Raw genomic sequence first — 22,591 nt, 5'->3', positions numbered from 1 at the left:
TAAATTGTGTCACATATCCATGAAACATACACTGAAGTTTGGTATATACAGACAGACACTGTTTTCCAATGAGTCAGCTGTTAAAAACTGACCAGCAAGTGACTGGACTGAGCCCAGTCCTTCCCTACATTCCCATCACACTATCTGAATGAATATTCCCTACTTAGGATGCGCCTTTCGCCAAAGCTGTGGCTTGGCCTTCTATAGCCCTATCACCCCCAACCCTGTAACACACACACACACACTCTAGAAGCTTCAGCTGAATGGTTTTGTCTTCATTCCAGAACAGAACATATCCCAACCCACCGCCTGTTTCCTAGCTTTGTCTCCTTCAGTGTTTGCTTGCTCAGCCAAGGGACCAACTTCATCCCAGTTACTTAAGGCAGAACGATAAGCTTCATTGCATCTCTGCCTCCTCCCCTCCCCCACCCAAGCAGTCACCGTATTAGGCTGTTTCTTGCCACTTTCATATTTCTCAAATTCATCTACTTCTCTCCATCTTTACTGCAATTTTCTCAATGCTCCATATCTATAATCTCCTGAATTGGTTATTATACAGCCTCCCAAATGGACTTCGTGCTTCCATTCACACTCTCTCCAATCCATTTTCATACAGTCACTGGAGATCTTTTCTAAAACATAAACCTGATCAGGCCACTTCCCTGCTTATTAGCCCTTGAATAGCTCTCTACTACTGACCAGGCCACAACCACCTATCCAGGCAACTCTCTCCTACATTCACTCCTCTTCTCAAAGTCATACTCTGGCCAAGCCTAAACTGCTGTGTTCACAGTTCCTCATAGGACAGCCACCCCCACAACCCCCCAATTTCACCCCTATTTCCCAGAAGCTCTCCCCTTCTCTTTTTTTTAATTATTATTATTTTTTAATGTTTTACTTATTTTTGAGACAGAGAGAGAGCATGAGCAGGGGAGGGGCAGAGAGAGAGGAAGACACAGAATCCGAAGCAGGCTCCAGTTTCTGAGCTGTCAGCACAGAGCCCGACGTGGGGCTCGAACTCACAAACCGCGAGATCACGACCCGAGCCGAAGTTGGACGTTCAACCGACCGAGCGACCCAGGTGCCCCTCTCCCCTTCTCTTAAGAATTCACTGAGATAATCACTTTCTCTGACTTTGCCCCTTCTAAGACTGGTTGAGGGGCCCCTCCCATGTATACGCTCAGAGCCAGGTCTCCCTCACTGACTGCTTTGTTTCTTTCCAGTAATTAACCCGGTACTTCAAGAAGTCAACAAATACTTGTTGAATGAATGACCAGAGGGAAAAAAAGATGGTGCTGATTAAAACCTGTGGTGACAATCATATGCTGAACACCTATTCAATACCAGGCACTATGTAGGACACTTTGCAAACATTATGGGTCTGTAATTCACATCAACCTTGCAAAGTGGGTACTGCGGTATCTGTTTTACAATGAGAAAATCAGAGAGCACAGAGGCTAAGCCATGTGTCCAAAGTCGCACAGGAGGTAAGGGGAAGGGCTGAATCCTGGGTGCATCTTATTCTAAATGCCGTAGACTTCTTAATACAGTACCAAAAAAGCATTGAGGCAAACACGTCGGGCAGATCAAACAAAAGCAGATAAACAACAAAACCAAACAAATAAACGCAAAAGGCCCACTTTTCAGTTCTGTACTCAAAGCTCTGTATAATGGTTTAGACACAGGAGAGGGAGGTGACATTTCGCAGGGTACTGAATACCGGGTTTACATATGGGTAGGAAAACATTTTCATTTGCTGGATCTACTTAATAAACATGGCATTGCCTATGGGGGTTATTAATAGTTTTGCCCAAAGGTGAGGGTTGGCTGGACGGAGGACGATGGGTGTGGTTGGAAAGGTGCTCAGAGGATCTTGCTCTGAGGGGGCTCCCCTCCTGTATGGGGCTCCTTCTCAGTAAAGCATAGGCTGAAATGCTGATCCGATGTTTGGTCTTTTGACAATTTTCACTTAATGAATTGATTCCTACAGTTCATTAACATACCCACTTCCACTTCTGTATACACATATGTCTTAATTAGCTGTTCATTGGCTGTTTAATTACAAGAAAACAGCTGACAGCTGCCTTGCTGAATTCTAATGGCAGACGCTTTGGAACGGCTACACATTTGCTTTTGACAACCAAGATTTATTCATAACTCTATGATTTATTGTGAATGCTCCTATGCCTGCCTAAATTATTGTATTTTCCGATACAACTAAAAAATTGAAATTGGGGGGGGGAGCTCTTGAAGAGAGTGTATGTGTCCCTGTCACAGCAGAGAATCCCTTATGTAAAAGATGAACTGTTACAATTTTATTTCTCTCGGGAAGTTTCTGTTGAGAATATTCAGAAATATGGGAGCGAGGAAGAAGAAACATCTTTGGATAAACATGGGGAGAGAGTTAAGTATTTAAAGTAAAGAAAGAAAGAAAGAAAGAGAGAGAGAAAATAATTGCCAACGTAATCTTACTGAGGGGGGAGGAGAGGGCATGAATAGATTAAAATCAGAGACAGGAAGAGGCAGAGGGAAATGATAGAATTAAGTTGCAGGGGGTGGGGTGGGGGCAGGAATAATATTCCCCAAGGAAGCAAATGAAGAAGAGAATTTGTTCTTCAGAAAAGAATAGGCAACCTCATTCGCAAAAGTTAGCTGGTACAGCTCCACACGCATACATCTGGTAGCAATAAATCATGGAATCACAGATCTCCTGAACAACTTTCTCCTTCAATAATGACTGGCCTCCCTGTAGAATTGTATGTGCAAATGATCTCTGATTAAAGCTGACCTCACGTGTCATGTTTGGTAAGCGTAGACGTCTGCTTTGGCATACTGTGATCTGTGACACTCAGACCCAATCCAAATGAACACATTGAACAGCAGGGATTCCCCAGGCAAGCATGAGGGGCCCTGCCCAGAGTCGGACACTACGTTAGAGCCCCTACTGAGGACAAGGCCATAAGCCCAGCACTGCCTGTGAGCCGAGGAAGGGCAGTAGTTACTGAGACATGATTAAGACCAAAACAAAGAAACAAAAAATACAACAACAATAAAAAAAAAAAAAATCCAAATCATCTGGATGCACACTGGAATTTAACACACTCTATTACCAGTGTATTTCATCACAGGACTGGAAGAGTGAGCTACATACATTTTTTTTCTTATCACCTGTATATAACAGAACCGAAACCCTGATGTCACAGGTTGCAGAAACAGCCAAGTCTAATTTTTGTTTTAAATGGCTAGCTCTAATATTGGGTCCAGGTGTTCTAAAACACTAAAATAAGGGTTAGGGATGCCTGAGTGGCTCAGTCGGCTGGGCATTTGATGCTTGATTTCGGGTCAGGTCACGATCTCATGGTTCCTGTGTTTGAGCCCTGCATCAGGCTCTATGCTGACAATGTGGAGCCTGCTTGGGATTCTCTCTCTCTCACTCTCTCTCTGCCCCTCCCCCGCACACATGCACACACATTCTCTCTCTCTCAAAATAAATAAACTTAAGAAAAAATAAAAGTGTTGGGCAGGAATATATCACTGTTGAAAAGTGGATAAAATTGCTCCAAAGCTAGTAACATTTCACAACTGAAATAAAAATATTAAAATCCTCTAAGAAACAGTTGGAGCCTAAATGGAATATTTATGGACATTTCTTTTTAGCCTAAAACATAAAAAGCTCCAGAAATAGCTTTAACTCTTTCAGGAAAAAAAAGAAAAAAAGAAAAGTACCAATTTTTCACTCTGGCTATCTTTGAAAGGCTTTTTATTGTTAACCTCAGATAGCATATTGTTTTCTTTTTTAATCATTTGTTTTGAGAGAGTGCATATGAGAGAGCATGTGTATGTACAAGGAGGGGAGGGGCAGAAGAAGAGGGAGAGAATCTTAAGCGGATTCCATGCTCAGCAGAGCCCAACGTGGGGCTCGATCCCACAACCATAAGATCATGACCTGAGCCAGAATCAAGAGTCTGAAGCTTAACCAACAAAGCCACCCAGGTGCCCCTCAGATAGCATACTGTTAATGCAAAGATACTCCTCCAAATTCTCTGGGTGGAAAAGCAAACTTTGCATAAGACATCATCTTACATGTATTAATTGACGAATAAGTATGTGACAGACAAACGCTAGTCTGTTGTTACCCTATCAAGAGCAAAGGTCTTAAATGTAATCAGAAATCAATTTGCCAACTCCAACACTTGACTGTACATTATTATTTAAAAAGTTAAAGTTGAAACTGTATATCCAAAAAATCTAAAGAATATAGATTAAAAAAAAAAACACCTGTGTTTTTTATCATGAGATAAATTTTTCTTCATCATCATCTGAGCAGCCACTGTATCTAATAATGAAGCTGGGAAGGGAAGTGGAATGACAAATAGGGCCACTTCTCAAAGGAAACCTCAACCAGGGTCATTTTTCTATAAACACTTCAACAGTTTTATTCACTTTGAAGATTGAACCTCAACCCTAATATCTTCAGCCTCTTGTTTTATTTCTGGCCTCTTCTTCTGCCTGCCCATTCCATGGCCTGGCCCCTCCTCCCAGGCAGGCCTGCCTCAGTTTACCCCACACCCGCCTCCTAACTTATCCAGTGCTAAGACTCAATTCTGTTCCAAGCCTTCAAAAGTATCTTTAGTGACAGACCCACACCCCTGCAGACCTATTATCTATGTTTTTCTGAGATGCAGCATTCAAGGCATGACCAAGGCTGGTATACTGTTACCTCATTATTTCAAGAGAACAAGTAAAGTACCTTCATAATAAAAACCTTGGCATAATGGACTCTTTATAAATTTGGGAATGGCGTACCTATTTGTCCTTATTTTCCAGTGCCCACAGAAAGCTACCCTTTGCCCCACTTAAACCGGATTATATGTTGTCCGCAAAATACAACCAAGACTTTCGCGTCTGTGGGTTCTTGCTGCCCAGTGGGTATGTGCTGTTTGTGCCACATCATAGACTGTGACATTACTCCAGGATTTTGTTCTTTTTATGTGCATATATTATTTTTTTAAAAACTTTTAAGTTTATTTATTTATTTTGAGAGAGAGAGAGAGTGCACACGGGAAGGCAGAAAGAAAGAATCCCAAGCAGGCTTAGTGCTGTCAGTGACGAGACCAACATGGTCCTTGATCACATAAACAGTGAGATCATAACCTGAGGCTAAATTAAGAGTCAGACACTTAACCAACTGAGCCACCCAGGCGCCCCTTATTTTATTTTTAAATGTTTATTTCTTTTTGAGAGAAAGGAGAGAGATTGGCAGACAGAATCCAAAGAAGGCTCTGCACCGTCAGCACAGAGCCCGATGCAGGGTTCGAATCCATGAATTGCAAGATCATGACCTGAGCCGAGATCAAGAATCGAACACTGCTAGGAGCCCCATTTTTATGTATATTTTAAATGAACTTCACTGAGGCATAAATTAAATACAAAAACGCACCACTAAGTGAAGAGTCCACTTTGATGAATTCTGACAATGGGCACACCTGTGTAACTACCGCCACCTTAGAACATTGCCACAAACCACAAAAGTGTCCTTCCCTTAGCGGTCATTCCTCACCTTGGCTCTAGGTAACCATATCTACTTTCTGCCATTATAGATTTAAGATTGGTACTTCTTCTAGAATGATTTCTGAGTGCAATTATATGGTATGTATTCTTCTGTTTCTGGCTTCTCTCATTTACCAGAATGTTGTTTTATGCATACAGGGTACATTCTCCCTTATCGCCAAACAGCATTCCATTCGATGGATCTTCTTTATCCATCCACCACCCACTTTTACTCCTTTTTCACTTGACGGGCATTTGGGTTCTTTCCAAAGCTTTGTGGACATTGTGAATAAAGGGGCTGCAAATACTCACAGGAAAGTCTTTCCATGACAGGTGCTTGTGTTTCTTTCCGGGAAACACCAAGGATCGGGTGTGAGGTCATATGTTAGGTTGATGCTTATGAGATGCCACCTTTCTTCAGAGGGGCTGTGCCACTTCACAGCCCCGCCCCCAGATGACAGGAGACTGGAAAATTCACCAGTTTCTTTGTATCTTCATCAGGTTTATCATTGGCAGAGTTTTTGTTCTTCTTCGTCTTGCTGCTGTTTTGTTCTATTTTAATTTTAGTCTCTCAGGTGAATATGTCATGGTATTTCCCTGCGGTTTTATTTACATTTCCCTAACGATTAGAGATCTTGAGACTGTATCCATGTGTTTATTGGCTCCTTGTCCGGGTTTTGTGAAGAGATGGTTCTTGTTATTGTACCTTTTTATTATTATTTTTGTCCTTTTATTTATTTTCAGATTTGGCTTTTTTTCCTTCTATTTCTTCCAGTACATGGCTTGCCTTTTCGTTTTAGTAATGATAGCTTTTGAAGGGCACAAACTTTCAATTTTGATGAAGTCCAATTTATTATTTTTTAAAATAAGGTAAGGACTTCAGTGTGTGGTCTGAGGAAATATTTGTATGTCTACTGTTACAAAAACATGATTCCTTCTAGAAATAATACAGCATTATGTCGTTTTCTTAGGATATTCTTTTTTTTCTTCCTCTTCTTTTTTTTTTTTTTTCAACGTTTTTTATTTATTTTTGGGACAGAGAGAGACAGAGCATGAACGGGGGAGGGGCAGAGAGAGAGGGAGACACAGAATCGGAAACAGGCTCCAGGCTCTGAGCCATCAGCCCAGAGCCCGACGCGGGGCTCGAACTCACGGACCGCAAGATCGTGACCTGGCTGAAGTCGGACGCTCAACCGACTGCGCCACCCAGGCGCCCCACTTCCTCTTCTTTTAAAAAAATGTTTATTTGGGGCGCCTGGGTGGCGCAGTCGGTTGAGCGTCCGACTTCAGCCAGGTCACGATCTTGCGGTCCGTGAGTTCGAGCCCCGCGTCGGGCTCTGGGCTGATGGCTCAGAGCCTGGAGCCTGTTTCCGATTCTGTGTCTCCCTCTCTCTCTGCCCCTCCCCCGTTCATGCTCTGTCTCTCTCTGTCCCAAAAATAAATAAAAAACGTTGAAAAAAAAATTAAAAAAAAAATAAAAAATGTTTATTTATTTTGAGACAGAGAGAGAGAGTGAGTGGGGCAGGGGGTGGGGTGAGAGATGCAGAGAGAGGGAGAGAGACAGAATCCCAAGCCCCAACATGGGGCTTGATCTCATGAACCATGAGATCATGACCTGAGCCAAAATCCAGTCAGATGCTTAACCAACTGAGCTACCCAGGCGTTCCTCTGACCCTTTAATGTTTTATTTTATTTTATTTATTATTTAAAAAAAAATTTTTTTTTTCAACGTTTATTTATTTATTTTATTTTTGAGAGAGACAGCGAGAGAGTGAGCACATGTGTATGTGGGCACATGTGAGTGGGGGAGGGGTAAAGAGGGGGACAGAGGACCTGAAGCGGGCTCTGCACTGACAGCACAGATGCAGAGCTTGAACTCACAAACAGTAAGATCATGACCTGGGCTGAAGTCAGATGCTTAACCCACTGAGCCATCCAGGTGCCCCAGTTAGTACATTCTTTAAGTTAATTTTTGCTTTCAGGGAAAGGTATAAATGTGAAGTTAATTTTTTCCTTTTTCATATTAATGTCTAGTTGTTTCAGCAACATTGTTTGAAATGACCCATCTTTCTTTCATTGAATTAAACTGGCATCTTTGTCAAAATTCATCTGACCTTAAATGGGTGGATCTCTTCCTGAACTTCCTCCCCCCTTTAAAATTTTTTTTCTGGCTTACTAAATTTAGGATTCAGTTCTTGCATTGCTATTTAGCTTTTCCTATGCAGACCTCATCTCTACAACTAGATCATAAACTGCTTGAGGGAAGGATCAGGTCTTCTATGTCTTTGGACCCCTTACAGCTCTTATATGGTGCCTGGCCCCAAGGTGGGGGTGGTTCTCATTATTTTGTTTTTATTAGCAAGGTCTGCATAACAAATAGCAAATGGTCACAAAATTAAGACTTGACCCCTACATGTCCTAGAAATGATAGCTGACTACAGTAGCATGACTCAAGCATGTGGAATTTGGCTAGGAACGATTATAACAACAGCCAACACTTACTGAGTGATTGTTATATGCCTGGCATTTTTCTCAGTGCTTTACCTAAATGCATGTGATAACCCCAGGAAATAGCTACAATTACTATCTTGATATTACAGATGGGAAAGAGGCACAGAGAGGTTGGGTCGGTGCTCAAGTCAGTAAACAGAAGAATTAGATTCAAACCCAGGCAGTCTTGTTCCAGAGTCAGATCATAAGTGATGCAATACTGTCTCTCCACAGGTAGCAAAGGGGACATGGAGAGGGTGAGCTGGGAACACCCAAGAAGCAGAGAAACAGCTATGAAACTTCTATCAGTTTTGCTGTTGATGTGCAATGCTTACCTGAGTAAATATGTGGTAAAATAAATGATCATTTCAGCAATTAAATAGGTTCTCTGGTTTCTAATGGTTTCAGGTGGTTGACTTTAAAATGCAATTTAAAATACATTCACAAAGTGATTAGCTCCAAAAATGACTGAGTCCCTTTCCTTCCTTTCATTAGATATCTATTTATATATATAATTAGAAATTATCCTTATGGCTAATGATCCTATCACAGAGATAAACTATTTACAATTTATGATGCTGTAACCACCCTCACCTGGTTAGAGCATGATAAATCATTAACATCAACGGCAAAAGCAGAAGTCTCTAGACTTCACCACAACTAGAGATAAAAATATTAATTATAGCAGAGAGAAATTATAATTGCAGAGCAAATACCATGCGCATTAAATATCAACACATACCCCTGCATTGGTCCCAGGCTGGGCATAGGCCCAATCTGTTAATAAAACTAAGTTTTAATTGTTTGTCTTTGTGATTTCCAGTGTATAAAGTCAACAGGACAGGAGAATAGAACCACAGATAACCAAGAAACAAACAAACAAAAAAACAAAAAAACCCCTCACTTTGGCATTGAGGCGGTATGAGATCCGGAAGGGAATCTAGAAAAGTGATAACTATGAAATAATAGCTACCTTTTGCTTTCTTTTTTTTTAGTTTATTTATTTTGAGAGAGAGAGTGAGAGAAAAAGAGAGCGCACATGTGTGTAAGTAGGGGAGGTCCAGAGAGAGAGGGAGAGAGAGAGAGAATCCCAAGCTGTCACTGTGGAGCCTGATGTGGAGCTTGAACTCACGAACCGAGAAATCATGACCTGAGCTGAGGTTGGACGCTTAGCCGACTGAGCCACCTAGGCACCTTGTGCCTTTTGTTTTCTTATCGCTGTTATTCTTGTCATAAATAAACATTGGGAGTAAAAAGAAAACACACATTGTTTATGCCTATGTAAACCCAGTGGTTCTCAGACAATTCTGATTTTACTGAACAGCCTGTTGTTAATTAAGCTTCTGAATTGTTGCGTATTCATACGAGGGGGCCCCCACCTCTACCCTGGCCCTGCCTCAGATGCCACTCTTAGGTATTCACTCTGGCTGGCACAGAAAACGACACGTGGCATTACTAAGAGACTCAGAGAGAGTAGTCAGCTTCTCAGGCAGAATGAAGGGACACGTGGGTAATGCCCAGGACCCTGTCCACTTCAGGAAATACCCAGGCGCTGTGCAGCGCACAATATGATGTTTGCTTGGAATTTCTGGTAGGGGGCATCGCCGTCTGTATTCCCTTCACCGAGAAAGGCTGGGTCATCTTCCAGCAGGACAAGGTGTGAGCACAGAGTAGGTGGGGGTGAAGTGTGACGGCTGCCCAGCCACGTCAGCTGAATTAACTTTGAAAATCAATGGGATGTCAGTCGTTGCAGGCAGACCACCCCTCCCTTACATCCTGGGATGGCATAGGTCACGCAGTTGATTTCATTGTGTCTACTTTTATTTACCTAATTGATTAATTTTGAGGGAGGGCAAATTGAAGAAGTAAAAGGACATAATTTTTTTTCTTAGTAATCTAGAACCTGAGGCCTTGAGGACTGATGTAACGATGAACAATTCAAAATCCCCTTTAAGTAGCAAACCCCTTATTCCTAAAAGACAGATGATTAAAAAAAAAAAAAAAGCGTGCTTGGCGGTGTGCAGAAAGCTCAAGAAGCACCAAGATGGGATCAATACAGCGGATCTGTGTGCGTACAAAGCAACACATGTTACCATGATTAAGAGTAAAACAAAGACTTAAAGAAATTACGAGGCAAATTTCCCTGAAATCTCCCAGTAGTTATTTGTTATCAGAAGGTGATTTTGTATTTTATGACATTATATTTTCTAATTTCACTGAAGGAAAGCTAACCAAATTTGTGGATTTTATTTTATTTTATTTTTTTGCCTTAGCCTCAAAACGCCTTAGGGCTAATCAGGTCTGGTTCAGTGGCAATCAACTGTCTCAGAGGCCTCCTGCATGTTTAAATAGCTTCTTGCCTGTTTATTTTGCACTGTTTTATCCTGTAAGCTGTCTCAAGGCCCTTCCAATATAAGCCGGAGGATTTAAATCTTAATAAATTGAAATTTGAATAACAGAGGCAATCTGGGTTTGGAGGTCTTGAATGATGAGGATAAACATCTCTATTCCCATTCCCACATTATGCCTGTGCTGAACGTATTGCCCTCGATCAGCACCAGCGATAATTAAGTAGTAACAACAGCAATAAGAATGAAAATATTTCGATTTAAATAGCACTTTTCAGTTTGCAAGGACTTTTATTTACAGGTCTTCATGCTATCCTTGGAATAGTTCTAAAAGGTAGGAAGAACAGGTGTTATGCCCACTTTATAGACGAAGAAACTGAGTCACTAAAAGATTAAAACAAGCCCAAGCAAGAGGGACAGTGGTGGCATTAGGACCAGAACCGAGTTCTATCCAGTGGCTTTGCTGTAATTTGGCTAGATATATCAACATATGTGTGCCAACAATAAGATTCTGATTACATTCTGATTAAAACATTGGAAATATTTTCTTATAAAGTTTATAACAGGGACACTACAGAAATCCAGAGTCATTTCTTTAAAAAACAAAACAAAACAAAACAAAACAAAAACCCAAAAGGGATTGTTCATCAGTTCAATCAATTCCAGGATTGGAAGTGACAAGCAATGCTCAAATACTTTCCTCTAGCTTCCTGTTAGTTTGATGGAAGGCATAAAAATATATATGACTTCCTTAATTATAATTTAACACCAAAATATTTATTCCGTCCTGTCATTTCTCATCACTCAAAATGCCAGGGAGTTGAGTTTTTAGACATAGCAGAAGTAACATCGCAAAGATACATTCCAGCATTAATAGAAACAACAACAACAATTAAAAAGGCTTACCTTGCAGCCTTCACATGTAATGACACCATAATGGATTCCTGATGATTTGTCTCCACAGATCTTGCAAGGAATAATTTCAATTTGAGCTGCAACAGAAGCACGCAACCAGTTAATTACATTTTCTTTTAAACACCTTATAAAAGCGTTCCCTGATCAGCATTTGTATAGTGAAAACTAATAACCTGCTAAACATTATACTGCATTAACTATTCATTGCTGAACTGTGAGGGTCCCCCTAGAGCCCTGGACTAAATTATGGCTGCTCGTTATATAATAGCTTTCGGGTTATTAAAATGGGTCATTTGAGAAGGTGTTTAAGAACCCACAAGAAGACTGGAATCAGCATTTCAAAGCCTTCAAGAACTGGAGAGCTCGCAGTTTAGGCCTCAGAGCAAAGCAGATACTAAAATGTTTCCTCCGATCTCATTTTCCATCATTATTTTTAAAAGGTCATAAATCTGTCTTGGCTGAGCACTGTAGCTCCACTGGTAGAGAAAAAATATACTCCAAAAAGTCAAGACTGCTTAGGAAAATGATTCAACTCAAAATATTAATAAGTTACATATGATGGCAAGATAAGAATGCCTTAATCATCTTTTTTAATTAATGTAGCTGCCATGTGTTAAAAATCAGTCCATTTGTGTATGATCAAAACCTTTTAACCATTAAGTTAATATCCTAGCTGAATTTAATAATGGTGAATCCTGACCAATCGTATATGTAGCTTCTGAGTTCTTCAAGTTGGAAATTGACTGCCTGGTACAGCGTGTGTGTGTTTCTATCCAACTGATTACTTGAAGATGCCTCATACTGGAACACCACCCAAAGACTAATATACATGACACCAAAGTTCTCAAGGATGACAAAGCACATTTCTGAGCAAACACAATAGATCTTTAGCACAGTTGGTTGGAAAGAACAAAATTAAGGATTTTAAAAAATAACCTAAGGAATAGAGTAATTAGGCAAAACAAAGTTCTTGGCTCACCCATTAAATATAATTTGTATGTGAAATAAAGATCAACACTGAGCTGGAGATACAGGATGGCAACGTTCACCAGTTTACCCGGAATGTTCCATTTTGCTAAATTTTATTTCTCATGGGCTTCACTATGGATATCATAGTATCATAGATTACTAACTCACACACACAAACACAATTGCAAGAGCATAAGTGGACTTCATTTTCATATAGCCCTGAACTGGCTCCACACCTTACACAAAGCAATGACTTAACCTAAGGGCTATGTTGCACGTTGTAAGTAACACACTTATACAGATAGCCCGCTCTTAGTTCTAACGTAATCCCATATCCTGGAATAATTTCCACAACCTCTTACTGCGGATTTGATGCAATGTTTGCATTTGATACTCAGAAACAGCATACATTAAATTACTGGATTTAACCTCATTATAAACCATGTGTACCTGCTAACTTCCTTTCAAGGGGACTAGTACAGGACTGCAGTGACTTTTAGGGAGTGCAAGCTATTCTAGAAGGAGAGGCCTTTTCATGTCGATCGTTTTTAGTGTTGACATACTGGGCTTCATTGTCCAGAATTAAAGATTGTTTGACATCTTACATCCGGTACATTTTCTGTAATGGGGAGGTTTTCTAATATGTACATAATGGTGTTTTCGTATATTGTCTATTCTGAGTTACACAGCTTAATGTGTTATAAGGTTGCATTTAACAAAAATGATCATTTCTAAATCTTCCACCACATCTTGATGTCTTGTTTGATTTCTTCAAGGAAATTCTTTATGAAATGTGAACTCTAATAATGCTTCACATTTATGGCTCCTCCAGTATTTTTAATATAGTCAAGGCCAAGTTTTGTGTCACATAGTGTCTGTAGATCTAGATAGAGTTATGTCCAACCTTTTTGAGACACAAAAGCCAAGTGGTAGTAGAGACATTCTGGAAGGTGATGTCAGCTGAGAGTGATGGCCTGGATTTTCCCATATGAATTAAGTAGTCTATAATGAGAACCAGCCTCCGCCCCCCCTCCCCCAACCCCTAAGGAATAGAATAATCAGGCAACACGAAGTATCTGGACCATCTATTAAACAAAATTTATATGTGAAATAAAAAGACGGACACTGAGCTTTTCCTACGTCTTACCTCAAGCCGTAATCACAGAATTAGACACAGATGAACCTCATTAGGCCCTATAGTTTAAGTCTGTGTCAAAACTACCCGAGGCGATTAAAGCAATGTTAGTGCTGAATTTGGACCTTTCAAGAGTTACCTTCCTTCCAGCTTAACAATAGTGAGATCAAGCACACCTATTTAGTTCTTTAAAAGATATGAAGGCCCTCCAATGTTGGGAATGCTGAGTAAAGCTGTATCTAGATGGAATGGAGAATAACGTATTGCTGTTCATTTTGCCTGGGGTCACAGTGGATTATCCATGAGAAGTGAAATGATGATGTAAACATCACCTTAATAGGTAAGACCCAAACACCTGCCAGTGGCTCCTGTCATCCTGCAAGTGATATGTGCAAGGCACAGAGGGGTCTGCTCATGATGGGGGGAGCCCTGGGATCCGGGCCCGGAACTTCCACCCTCAGAATGACTCATGGCTTGGCTCGGGCTGGGGAATGGGTGGTTGGTGGAGGGTGGTTGTAGCACAAACCCAGAGTTTGGTACCAACTACTGCATAGCTCTGCTGGTCTGAGTCAGGCTCCCAAATTCTTGGGGTTCAGCCTTGCTTCAGCTCCCAGGTCTTCAGATCTGGAGGACACTCAAGCCCGAGACATATTTCACAAGATTTATGGAGGCCAAGATGCTTAGTCTGAATGGACTCACTGTATATTGACCTGTATTTTCAAGCAGGGGTCATTTACCCAGACCTTTGACTCCCGCTGTGTTTGTGCTTAGTTCTAGGGGACAATGTTGGCCAAAGAATCAGAATTGGAAAAGCCTCACTAGGAATCTCATAGTAAGGTGATGGGAGCAGTCTCCAAAGCAAAATTCAGGTGTTCTGATTGGCCAGATTAAACTATTCTACTAGGCTTACCCCCCGGGTGGCTCTCTTATCTCAGAAGACAATTTCAGTTGCAAGTGCTCTTTAGGAAATGATTAAAATCCACCTGCTCCAAAAAAGCAAACTGTCTGAATGTGATCTGATCACATGTGTTGATATTTCCAGAAAGCAAACATTTGCAGATTGGAGCGGGGCACTTACTCAACCTTCCATTTAATCCAACAATGCATAAAAGCCACTTCCCTCCACCTTTTAGTCAATTCACAGAATTCAAATGTATCAATGAAGGAAAAAAATGCCTTGCAATATTTTTTCAAAAGGAAAGCAGTTTAGTTCTTTAAATTTGAGTTTCCAGACCAGTAAGAGGGAAAAAGACAAAAATCCCTTTTGCCCTTTGCTTTCTATCCCTCAGGCTTTTTCATTTTCTAACAGGCAGTGTTGTGTCTTTTCAAAATAATCTTCTTTTAAGACAAATTATGAGTCTTGGCCCATATATATACTGCACACATTAACTCAGCCAGCCTTTCAAAGGATGAGTTCTGTCAGACACCACTACTGTCACAAGTATATTGATTAAATTAGTCCACATACATATTCATCGCAGCAAAGACGTTCATTGTGTAGCAGAGTATCTGAAGCAAGACGTACACATATAATCATGAATTGGCTTAACAATGCACAATCTTGCTATGAAAAATTCTAATTTGCCCACATTTTCTGCTCTATTGCCTAAATAATTTGCTCTCTCACGCACCCTAAGTAATTCAAGCACGCTCTCCACACCTGCAGAGGCAAATTTCTGCGGTTTCAAGGAGCTGACAACAAGTGGCAGCGGGGAGTCAGGAAATCCTGGAATGCAAGTGTGCTAATTAGCCAAGTGGTCCTTGGGCTGGGCTGTCATTTCACATTGTACTTTGAGAAAAGGCTGGCTTTTTATTTTCATTATAAAAGGGACAAGAACATGGACAATGGCATTCTTAACACTTCACTTATTCCTCAGTACCTTTTTGGGGAGATATCTTAGTCCAGAGAAAAATACCCATTCTCTCAAAGAATTAAAAAATACAATTGTACAAGAGCTGTACCCATTCAATGGGGGAAAAGGTGATGTCATGATAATCTAATGGATTTATAACTAACAATAATAATATGAAACGTGTATTTGGCTTATAATGTGTTAGGCATTATATCCATTTCTCCAATAACCCTATGAGGAAGGTGGTATCATCACCATCACCATCACCATCACCATCATCTGCATTTTTCAGATGAGAAAACTGAAGCTCAGAAACACTAAATAACTTGCCCAAAGTCAGAGAGCTAGGGAGATGGAAGGCTGGGATTTGGACACATTTTGTCTTTTTTGTTTAACTCAAAAGTTTAGTTTTTTTTTTTTTTTCTCCCATTTCCCACCATAGTTCACAGCCAAGCTAATCTTCTCCAATAACAAACATCAGGAACATACTATGACTGGTATGCCACCACTCACCAAGGATGCAAAGGACACAACACAAATGATTTGGTTAAACTTACATAACTACTGAGAACCGATGTCAAGATATCTTTCTGGAAGTTATATGTAATTACTTTATAACCAAGTACTTTATAATTGTAAGAAATCATCAACCTTCTAGAACATTCTTCTTCATTTTATAGAATTCCGAGTAGAGTTTTTGACCTTAAGATGACTAACACCAACGTTTGACAATTCTTAAGGTTGGGCAAATTACTTCACCTCTCTGAGCCTCTGTTTCATATTTGAAGATCCAGTGAAATAATGTAGACATGATACAGCACATAAATGATTACTGTATGTATGTATTCTATGTAGATACACATGCACATCATACAGAAATATTTGGCACTCAATAAATAGTAGTTATTATTATTGCTATTGTTGATAAGAAATCCTGCCTTATAGCGAAATTAAAGTCTTTTCTCCAGACTTTAAGCTCTTTCCAACGTGGGGATAGAGAAAAGCTGCTTATCCCCCAAATAATATGACAGGCAGTTCAGACCAGCTACCACAGCAATCCTTTACAGCCTTGGCACTTAAATGCTACGACGCGGCCGTATATTGCCATCCGTTATGGTGTGTGTCACAAGGAATTTGTTACTAATAATAGTAAAAAAAAATTAAATTTTTTATTGGTTCATATAAAGAATAAACTAATAGGGGCCTACGGTTACCTCAATAATATCTACCACTCTAGCTCACATACACAACCAGATACTTTCTTGAACTGGACTGAACAGGGCGGGGTTCCTGCTGGCTTGCCAGGAAAATGGCCCAACCTTGGATGCACCCGAGAGAGGAAGTTATATGGATGAATGTTAACGCGAGTTTGTGTGTCTTGCAAAAACCATCGAGAACTACCGCTTAAAAAAAAAAAAAAATCCAAAAAACAAAACAACCAAAACTCCCAAACAACTATCTTTTATACCAATCTGTGGACAGCTTTTTTTCTGGAGGGCTGAGAATGTGGAGGACTTTGTACTTGCCATGTTACATATTCCCCTAATATTTGAATTTTTTACAAGCAGCATGTATTACTTTTGTAAGCAGAAAACCAATAAAGATTAAAAAAGAAAAACCCTAAGGCATTTGATTTTTATTTTCGGTAAAATGGCTTGAGTCCTTTATGGATTAGACACTTTATTTTATCCCCAGTTTAAAACTGCTGGGGTATTAAAAGCTTCTGAGGCTGCCTGGATGGCAGGCTGGCCTGCGTGTCAAGGCCGGCTGGTGGACGCTACACCTGCTTACCTGCTGCTGGCTTCTAGAGTTTCATGGCTCCTCTGGGTCTAGCCACCTCCTAGTTCCAGGGACAGTGTGCCCTGCCCAATGGGGTCCCACTGAGGGGACAAAAGTCGGGGCTGAAATTCACCTGGCTGTTGAGCCTGAAGGGTGTCTGTAACAGCCCGGAGTAAGGGAGCTTTGCACAGATTTGTCTGCCCAGATAAGCACCTTTTTCTCAAACCAACTTTGCAGGCATGGTGCCGTCCTTCATAATGTGCAAAGGCACTGTGTGTACTAGTGATGAACAATTCAGGGAGCAAAATGATTTTCCTCCACTCTCTCAGGGCTGCCGCTGGAGGCCACAGGCCGCCGCAGGATTTGCAGAGAGCTCTCATTACCTCTCCACGATGGGAGGGGAAGAGACTGTGGGCTTTGAATAGTTCGGCACATTCTGTTTTCCTGGATGCACGGCTCGGGAGTACAGCATGGGTATGTTCCACAGCCCAGGCATGCTCAGTGGTCCTTCAGGGTGGGGAGGGCCAAGTTCCAGCTGCAGCCTATACAAACTAACGATCAACTTGTTCTGCCATTTATTTTGTCTACTAAATATATACCAATACTAGTATGTTTCTCTGTTATGGTCCTTCCTTCTATGGACCATAGAGGATTCTTCATAACAGTACTTAATCCTCCCTAAACATCACCAAAGCAATTAGCCACCTAATTAGAAAAGCCCTGCCCCCTTTGCAGTGCAGCCTCGTGGTCATTTCTGGCAACAATAATAACATCTGATTTTTGCAGAGTTGTGTAACAGATTTTAAAGTTTTTGTTCTCATTAGCTTGTTTTGATTTTGATGCTTACAACAACTCTGAAGTAGGCTGCTGGGTATTATTATCCCCATTTCACAGATGCAGAGAATGAATCTCGGGAGGGTTAAACGGTTTCTTCTCTAGGTCTAGATTTCCCAGAGATTTAATCGTAGAGGCAGCCACGAGTAAGACTGACCTGGCGTCTCTTTCCTAGTCAGGATTATTTGATGCCTTCAGGTTTATGCTATCATCAATCTGGGGCTCTCGAGGGGAAATGACAGGAGAAAGCGCTGTAGGCTGATTTACCTAAGAAGCAGAGCTTGCAACCCTTCCAAGTCTCCCTCTGACCCTTGACTCCCTGGGTGGCCTCAAACAAGTCACCAAGTCACTCACACCCCCACTTCCTCCGTCCACAAAATGGGAATAATTCTTACCTCCCAGGCAGGTGGTGGCAAATGAATGCTCCCAAAGCTCTTTGAAGATGAAAAGGCTTCTATAAATGGGAAGCTTTAGGAAGCTTGGCATATCATTCTTGGCAAGGGCCAGGACGCCGTGCCCTCACTACCCACAACAGGCTTCTCCACAAAGCGAATAAAGAAAAATACACAGAACTGTAATTTTCATCTGCTAGCTAGACTTGAGTTTTGTTTTGTTTTGGTTTGGTTTTAATTGGTGGTTTCCAAAATGTCTTCTCGAAGGACGAATAGGTTCAGATCTTACTTAGTCTCAACTTAAGAAAAAAAACACACACATGAAGAGGTCATCTCTCCATCTCAGCTGTGTCAAGCAAAGTCACTGAAACTAAACTTTCACCAGGGCTTGTGCAGTGTTGCCGGGGCATCATGGAAACTGCATGGTTCCCACATGGTAAACAATAAACACACTTGTCATACTTTGACATCCTGAGCCTCGGTGTTAAGCTGATGTCTGACCCAAAGGACCTTGTCAAATTATAGACGTTAAAAAAAAAACAAAAACTCCTGCCACATATTCTGCTGTCTTACAAAACACCTATATTTTACCTACTATTTAAAGCTACTTCTTAAAATCTTTAACTTGATTGTTGTTTCTGCTGAAAACAGCTTTAAAAAAAATTTTTTTTAATGTTTATTTCTTTTTGAGAGAGAGAGAGAGAGAGAAAGCACACACACACATGCGCACGCGAGCATGGGAGGGGCAGAAAGAGAGGGAGACACGGAAGCCGAAACAGGTTCCAGGCTCTGAGCTGTCAGCACAGAGCCCGATGCGGGGCTCGAACTCACGAACTGTGAGACCATGACCTGAGCAAAGTTGGATGCTTAACCGACTGAGACCATGACCTGAGTCGAAGTCAGATGCTTAAGTGAGCTACTCAGGTGCCCCAAAACTTAACAGCCTTTTAAAAAATGATTTTTTAATAAAAAAGTACTGTATATACCCGCCAAAATACATACAAATAAACACACCTGAAACAGTCAAGAGCAAGCATCTACAAACTAGAATTAAAATAAGACAAAAATCAGAATTTTGGGGCTTTGGCCATTTCCTTCAGACTTTATACATGTATGAGTTAGGTGCATAAGAGTTAAAACACTAGGCCAGAATGCCCCATATGAATTCAGAGAGCTTAGTTGTGTATGCAGGAAATCTCTGAAGAATAAGGAAGACAGGCATATCTTCTCATGTGGCTTTCTGTGAATATGCAGGTAGTTCTGACAATGGGAACTGAATATTAATCCTTTGTAATAGGTTTCTATCCTTACTAGATAAAGCTTTCCAGAGAAACTGACTCATATTCCCTGATGCTTATGTATCTTTGCTAAAAGCCCAATCCAGATGAGCGTTTCTGTCTCCAGACAGGGAAATTCTGTCAAATCAGAGAAGAAACAGATTTTTCGCATAGAGGAATGGTGGATGGCTTTGATTTTTAGATCCAGTTCCGTCTAGAACCCTCCTGCTACACAGTAATGTACAAAACACCTCCATTAAAGTAATTGACTCTTGACCTCTTTGGGTAACTACCTGATAACCGACTCAACCCTGAATAAAATACTTGAATGGCAAGAGAGGCAGCTTCTTAATCTTCACTGTACTCATCCAGTGGGCAAATACTGAAGAAATTCTCAGTCACTAAAAGAGGATGCCATTAATGTCAGCAATATGAATACTTTTCTCTGTTTTCCCTATCTAACCTCTCTTAACTGCCTTTGTAAACAGTGAAACATACTTGTTGGGAAAGTGTGGGGTTCTATGCAATCAGGGACCAAGACAAAGGCAACTGGCCATTTGGCCAATTATTCTCAGTTGGGATAAGGTTCCTCTAAGTTTCTAGAATTGACTACACTTTTTCAATATTTAATTCTTGAAGATTTTCTAGGACCTTGCAATCAGAAATATCTAATAAAAACTCTTCTCTTGAACCTCTCAGTGTGGGTTAACTGTCATATCAGCAGGAAAAAGAATCCATTTTATTTTACTAAGTGGTTAGACTATGATCAAATCAAGGTAAATCCCTAATAACTTCTTTTTCAACAGTAAATGTGTGTCCCTTATATTCTCCTGGATAATACTAGGCCAAGAAATGTCACCTGACTCACAGAACTGCATCTAATCTTTTCTAGCGATCAAGCTCGCTCTAGATACCAATTCCTTTTTTCTCCTTAACAAGAACAACTGCGCCCCATTTAGGTTAAATCTTCCTTCGCTTGCAGTTGAGGGCAACGGGGTCAGCTCTTTGCTTTCATCATTTTAAAGTCTGTTTTTCACAATTACAGAGAAGAACATCTCTAAAACCAAACCAGACCAAATCTGGAGATCTTATCTAGTTTCTGCTTAACCAAGAACATCAGAATTACTCTTACTGCATTTTATGAAATAATCTTACTTTATACCATTACCCACCAATTTTCACACCTGACACTCCATTTGGCAGCTCTCTTAACTTCACACGTTTATGCATACCTCAAGCTATCCTCATTGCGCAATCTTGGTATTTCAATGTAGAAGCTTTTATGTTTTTTTAATGTGTGCATATAATGTTACAAAAATAAACAAACCTGGTGATTCAATTACGAGTCCAAAGACAGAGCAATCTACGGACATAGAAATGGATCTTACAACAAATAGGACATTTGCTTAAATCTATCTGTTCTATGGCTTCATGTGAGTCTGAACCCTTGTATGCTCAGCATATAGCATCATAGTTTACTGAATACATCAATCAAAACATTCTGTTTGCCTCATAATACTCCTTAAAGGGCCAAAATCTCCTGCCTAAAAAAGTCAGCTATTGATTGTTAATTCCAATTGTGTACTTTCTATGCTCCCACCCCCCCCCCCCCCCCGCCACCACAGGTGCTATCACAAAAATCAGCTGGATGGAGGTGTGCAGAAGTGGGTCAAAATAAGAAGAATCCAGATTATATCATCAAAGCTTATCAGGAACCCATTGCTTCTTTCCATTGGCTTGGATTGTTTTTTTGATCAGTTACTATTCATTGAATAGTAGATTATGTCATTTAAGAAATATTCATTCTCTAATCAAAGCAAGTTTGGATTCATGGCAAAAGATTGAAAATAACTTGTAACTTCAAACCTTGGAAATAAATTGATATTGCTTTATAGTAAGCCACAGAGGACTAAAATGACAATACATCCACAGCCACGGGTACACATTTCTTGGTCCACAGATCTAGGATGAGGGTAACAAAGAGGATCGTCCCACAGCCCAGATGCCCCTCCACCTCTGTGTTATTTCCTGCTTCCCAAAATCTCCCTAGAATTAATAGGGAGAATGGAGCTTTGGATAAGAAGTCACGGAAAGGTCTGGTTTTTATTAAAAGTCATAAGCAAATTATTTGGACTTGCCAGAAGCAGAAGTGTAGATGTTGTTACAGTAATCATTTTAAGACATTATGATCTTGAAGGATTAGCGACCAACTCCTGGAAGAAAAATTCGGCTGGTTCTCTACCTCTTCTTGCCAGGACATAGCCAATGACATCTAAACAATAGATATGTCAAGTTCTAAGCCTTCAACTGTATCACAGATGTATTTCTGGATTGTAGTTCAATAGTATTTTTTGCAATTATCTTTTATGGTGCTTTTCTCAACGTTTATTTATTTTTGGGACAGAGAGAGACAGAGCATGAACGGGGGAGGGGCAGAGAGAGAGGGAGACACAGAATCGGAAACAGGCTCCAGGCTCCGAGCCATCAGCCCAGAGCCTGACGCGGGGCTCGAACTCACGGACCGCGAGATCGTGACCTGGCTGAAGTCGGACGCTTAACCGACTGCGCCACCCAGGCGCCCCTATGGTGCTTTTCTTAGGCAACCAGTTCAGCCAGGCATGAGAATGACCAGACAGGTGACCTGAGGAGTTCTTTTCCTGACTCTCTCTCTCTCTAAATGCATGTTCTTTCCCCTTGCTTTTTAAAGTAACATTTCCATTCTTTATTATAATATAGGAGATCAACCAGAGAATGGTTAACAATATTTGCTGACCGCTGAAGCACAGTTGTTTCTGTGTCTATTCTCATGGGGAGAAAGCAGGCGCTGGTAGCGACTTCTTCGTAAGAAAGGGAAAAACGAAAAAGGCTGCAGAGCCTTGGGGATATTAAATTGCTGTGAGGCAAGAGGAAAAGGAATGTTCTGACCAAGTAAAGAGATTGTCAGATTTATTTTAAGAAGGTCTCAACATCAGACTGGGCATCAATTCACAGACTGTAATACCTAATAAATGTCATTTTTTCCCAACAAAAGGAAATGCATATCGTGGGT

The 22,591-nt window shown here is 40.7% G+C and overlaps 1 protein-coding gene across 2 annotated transcripts in view; it reads right to left on the bottom strand.

Annotated features, from left to right (window-relative positions):
- The window catches only part of RORA (RAR related orphan receptor A), a 719,056-nt gene that overhangs the window by 35,282 nt on the left and 661,183 nt on the right, over positions 1 to 22,591 (bottom strand). For both annotated transcript variants that reach the window (XM_043555281.1, XM_043555282.1), the window contains one exon: positions 11,295 to 11,380. In XM_043555281.1, the coding sequence (XP_043411216.1) occupies positions 11,295 to 11,380 (86 nt within the window). The remainder of the gene's footprint in view (positions 1 to 11,294; positions 11,381 to 22,591) is intronic.

Source organism: Prionailurus bengalensis, chromosome B3 (genome assembly GCF_016509475.1).
Source record: "Prionailurus bengalensis isolate Pbe53 chromosome B3, Fcat_Pben_1.1_paternal_pri, whole genome shotgun sequence".
NCBI classification, from domain to species: Eukaryota; Metazoa; Chordata; class Mammalia; order Carnivora; family Felidae; genus Prionailurus; species Prionailurus bengalensis.
This window is presented reverse-complemented; position numbering and strand designations above follow the sequence as displayed.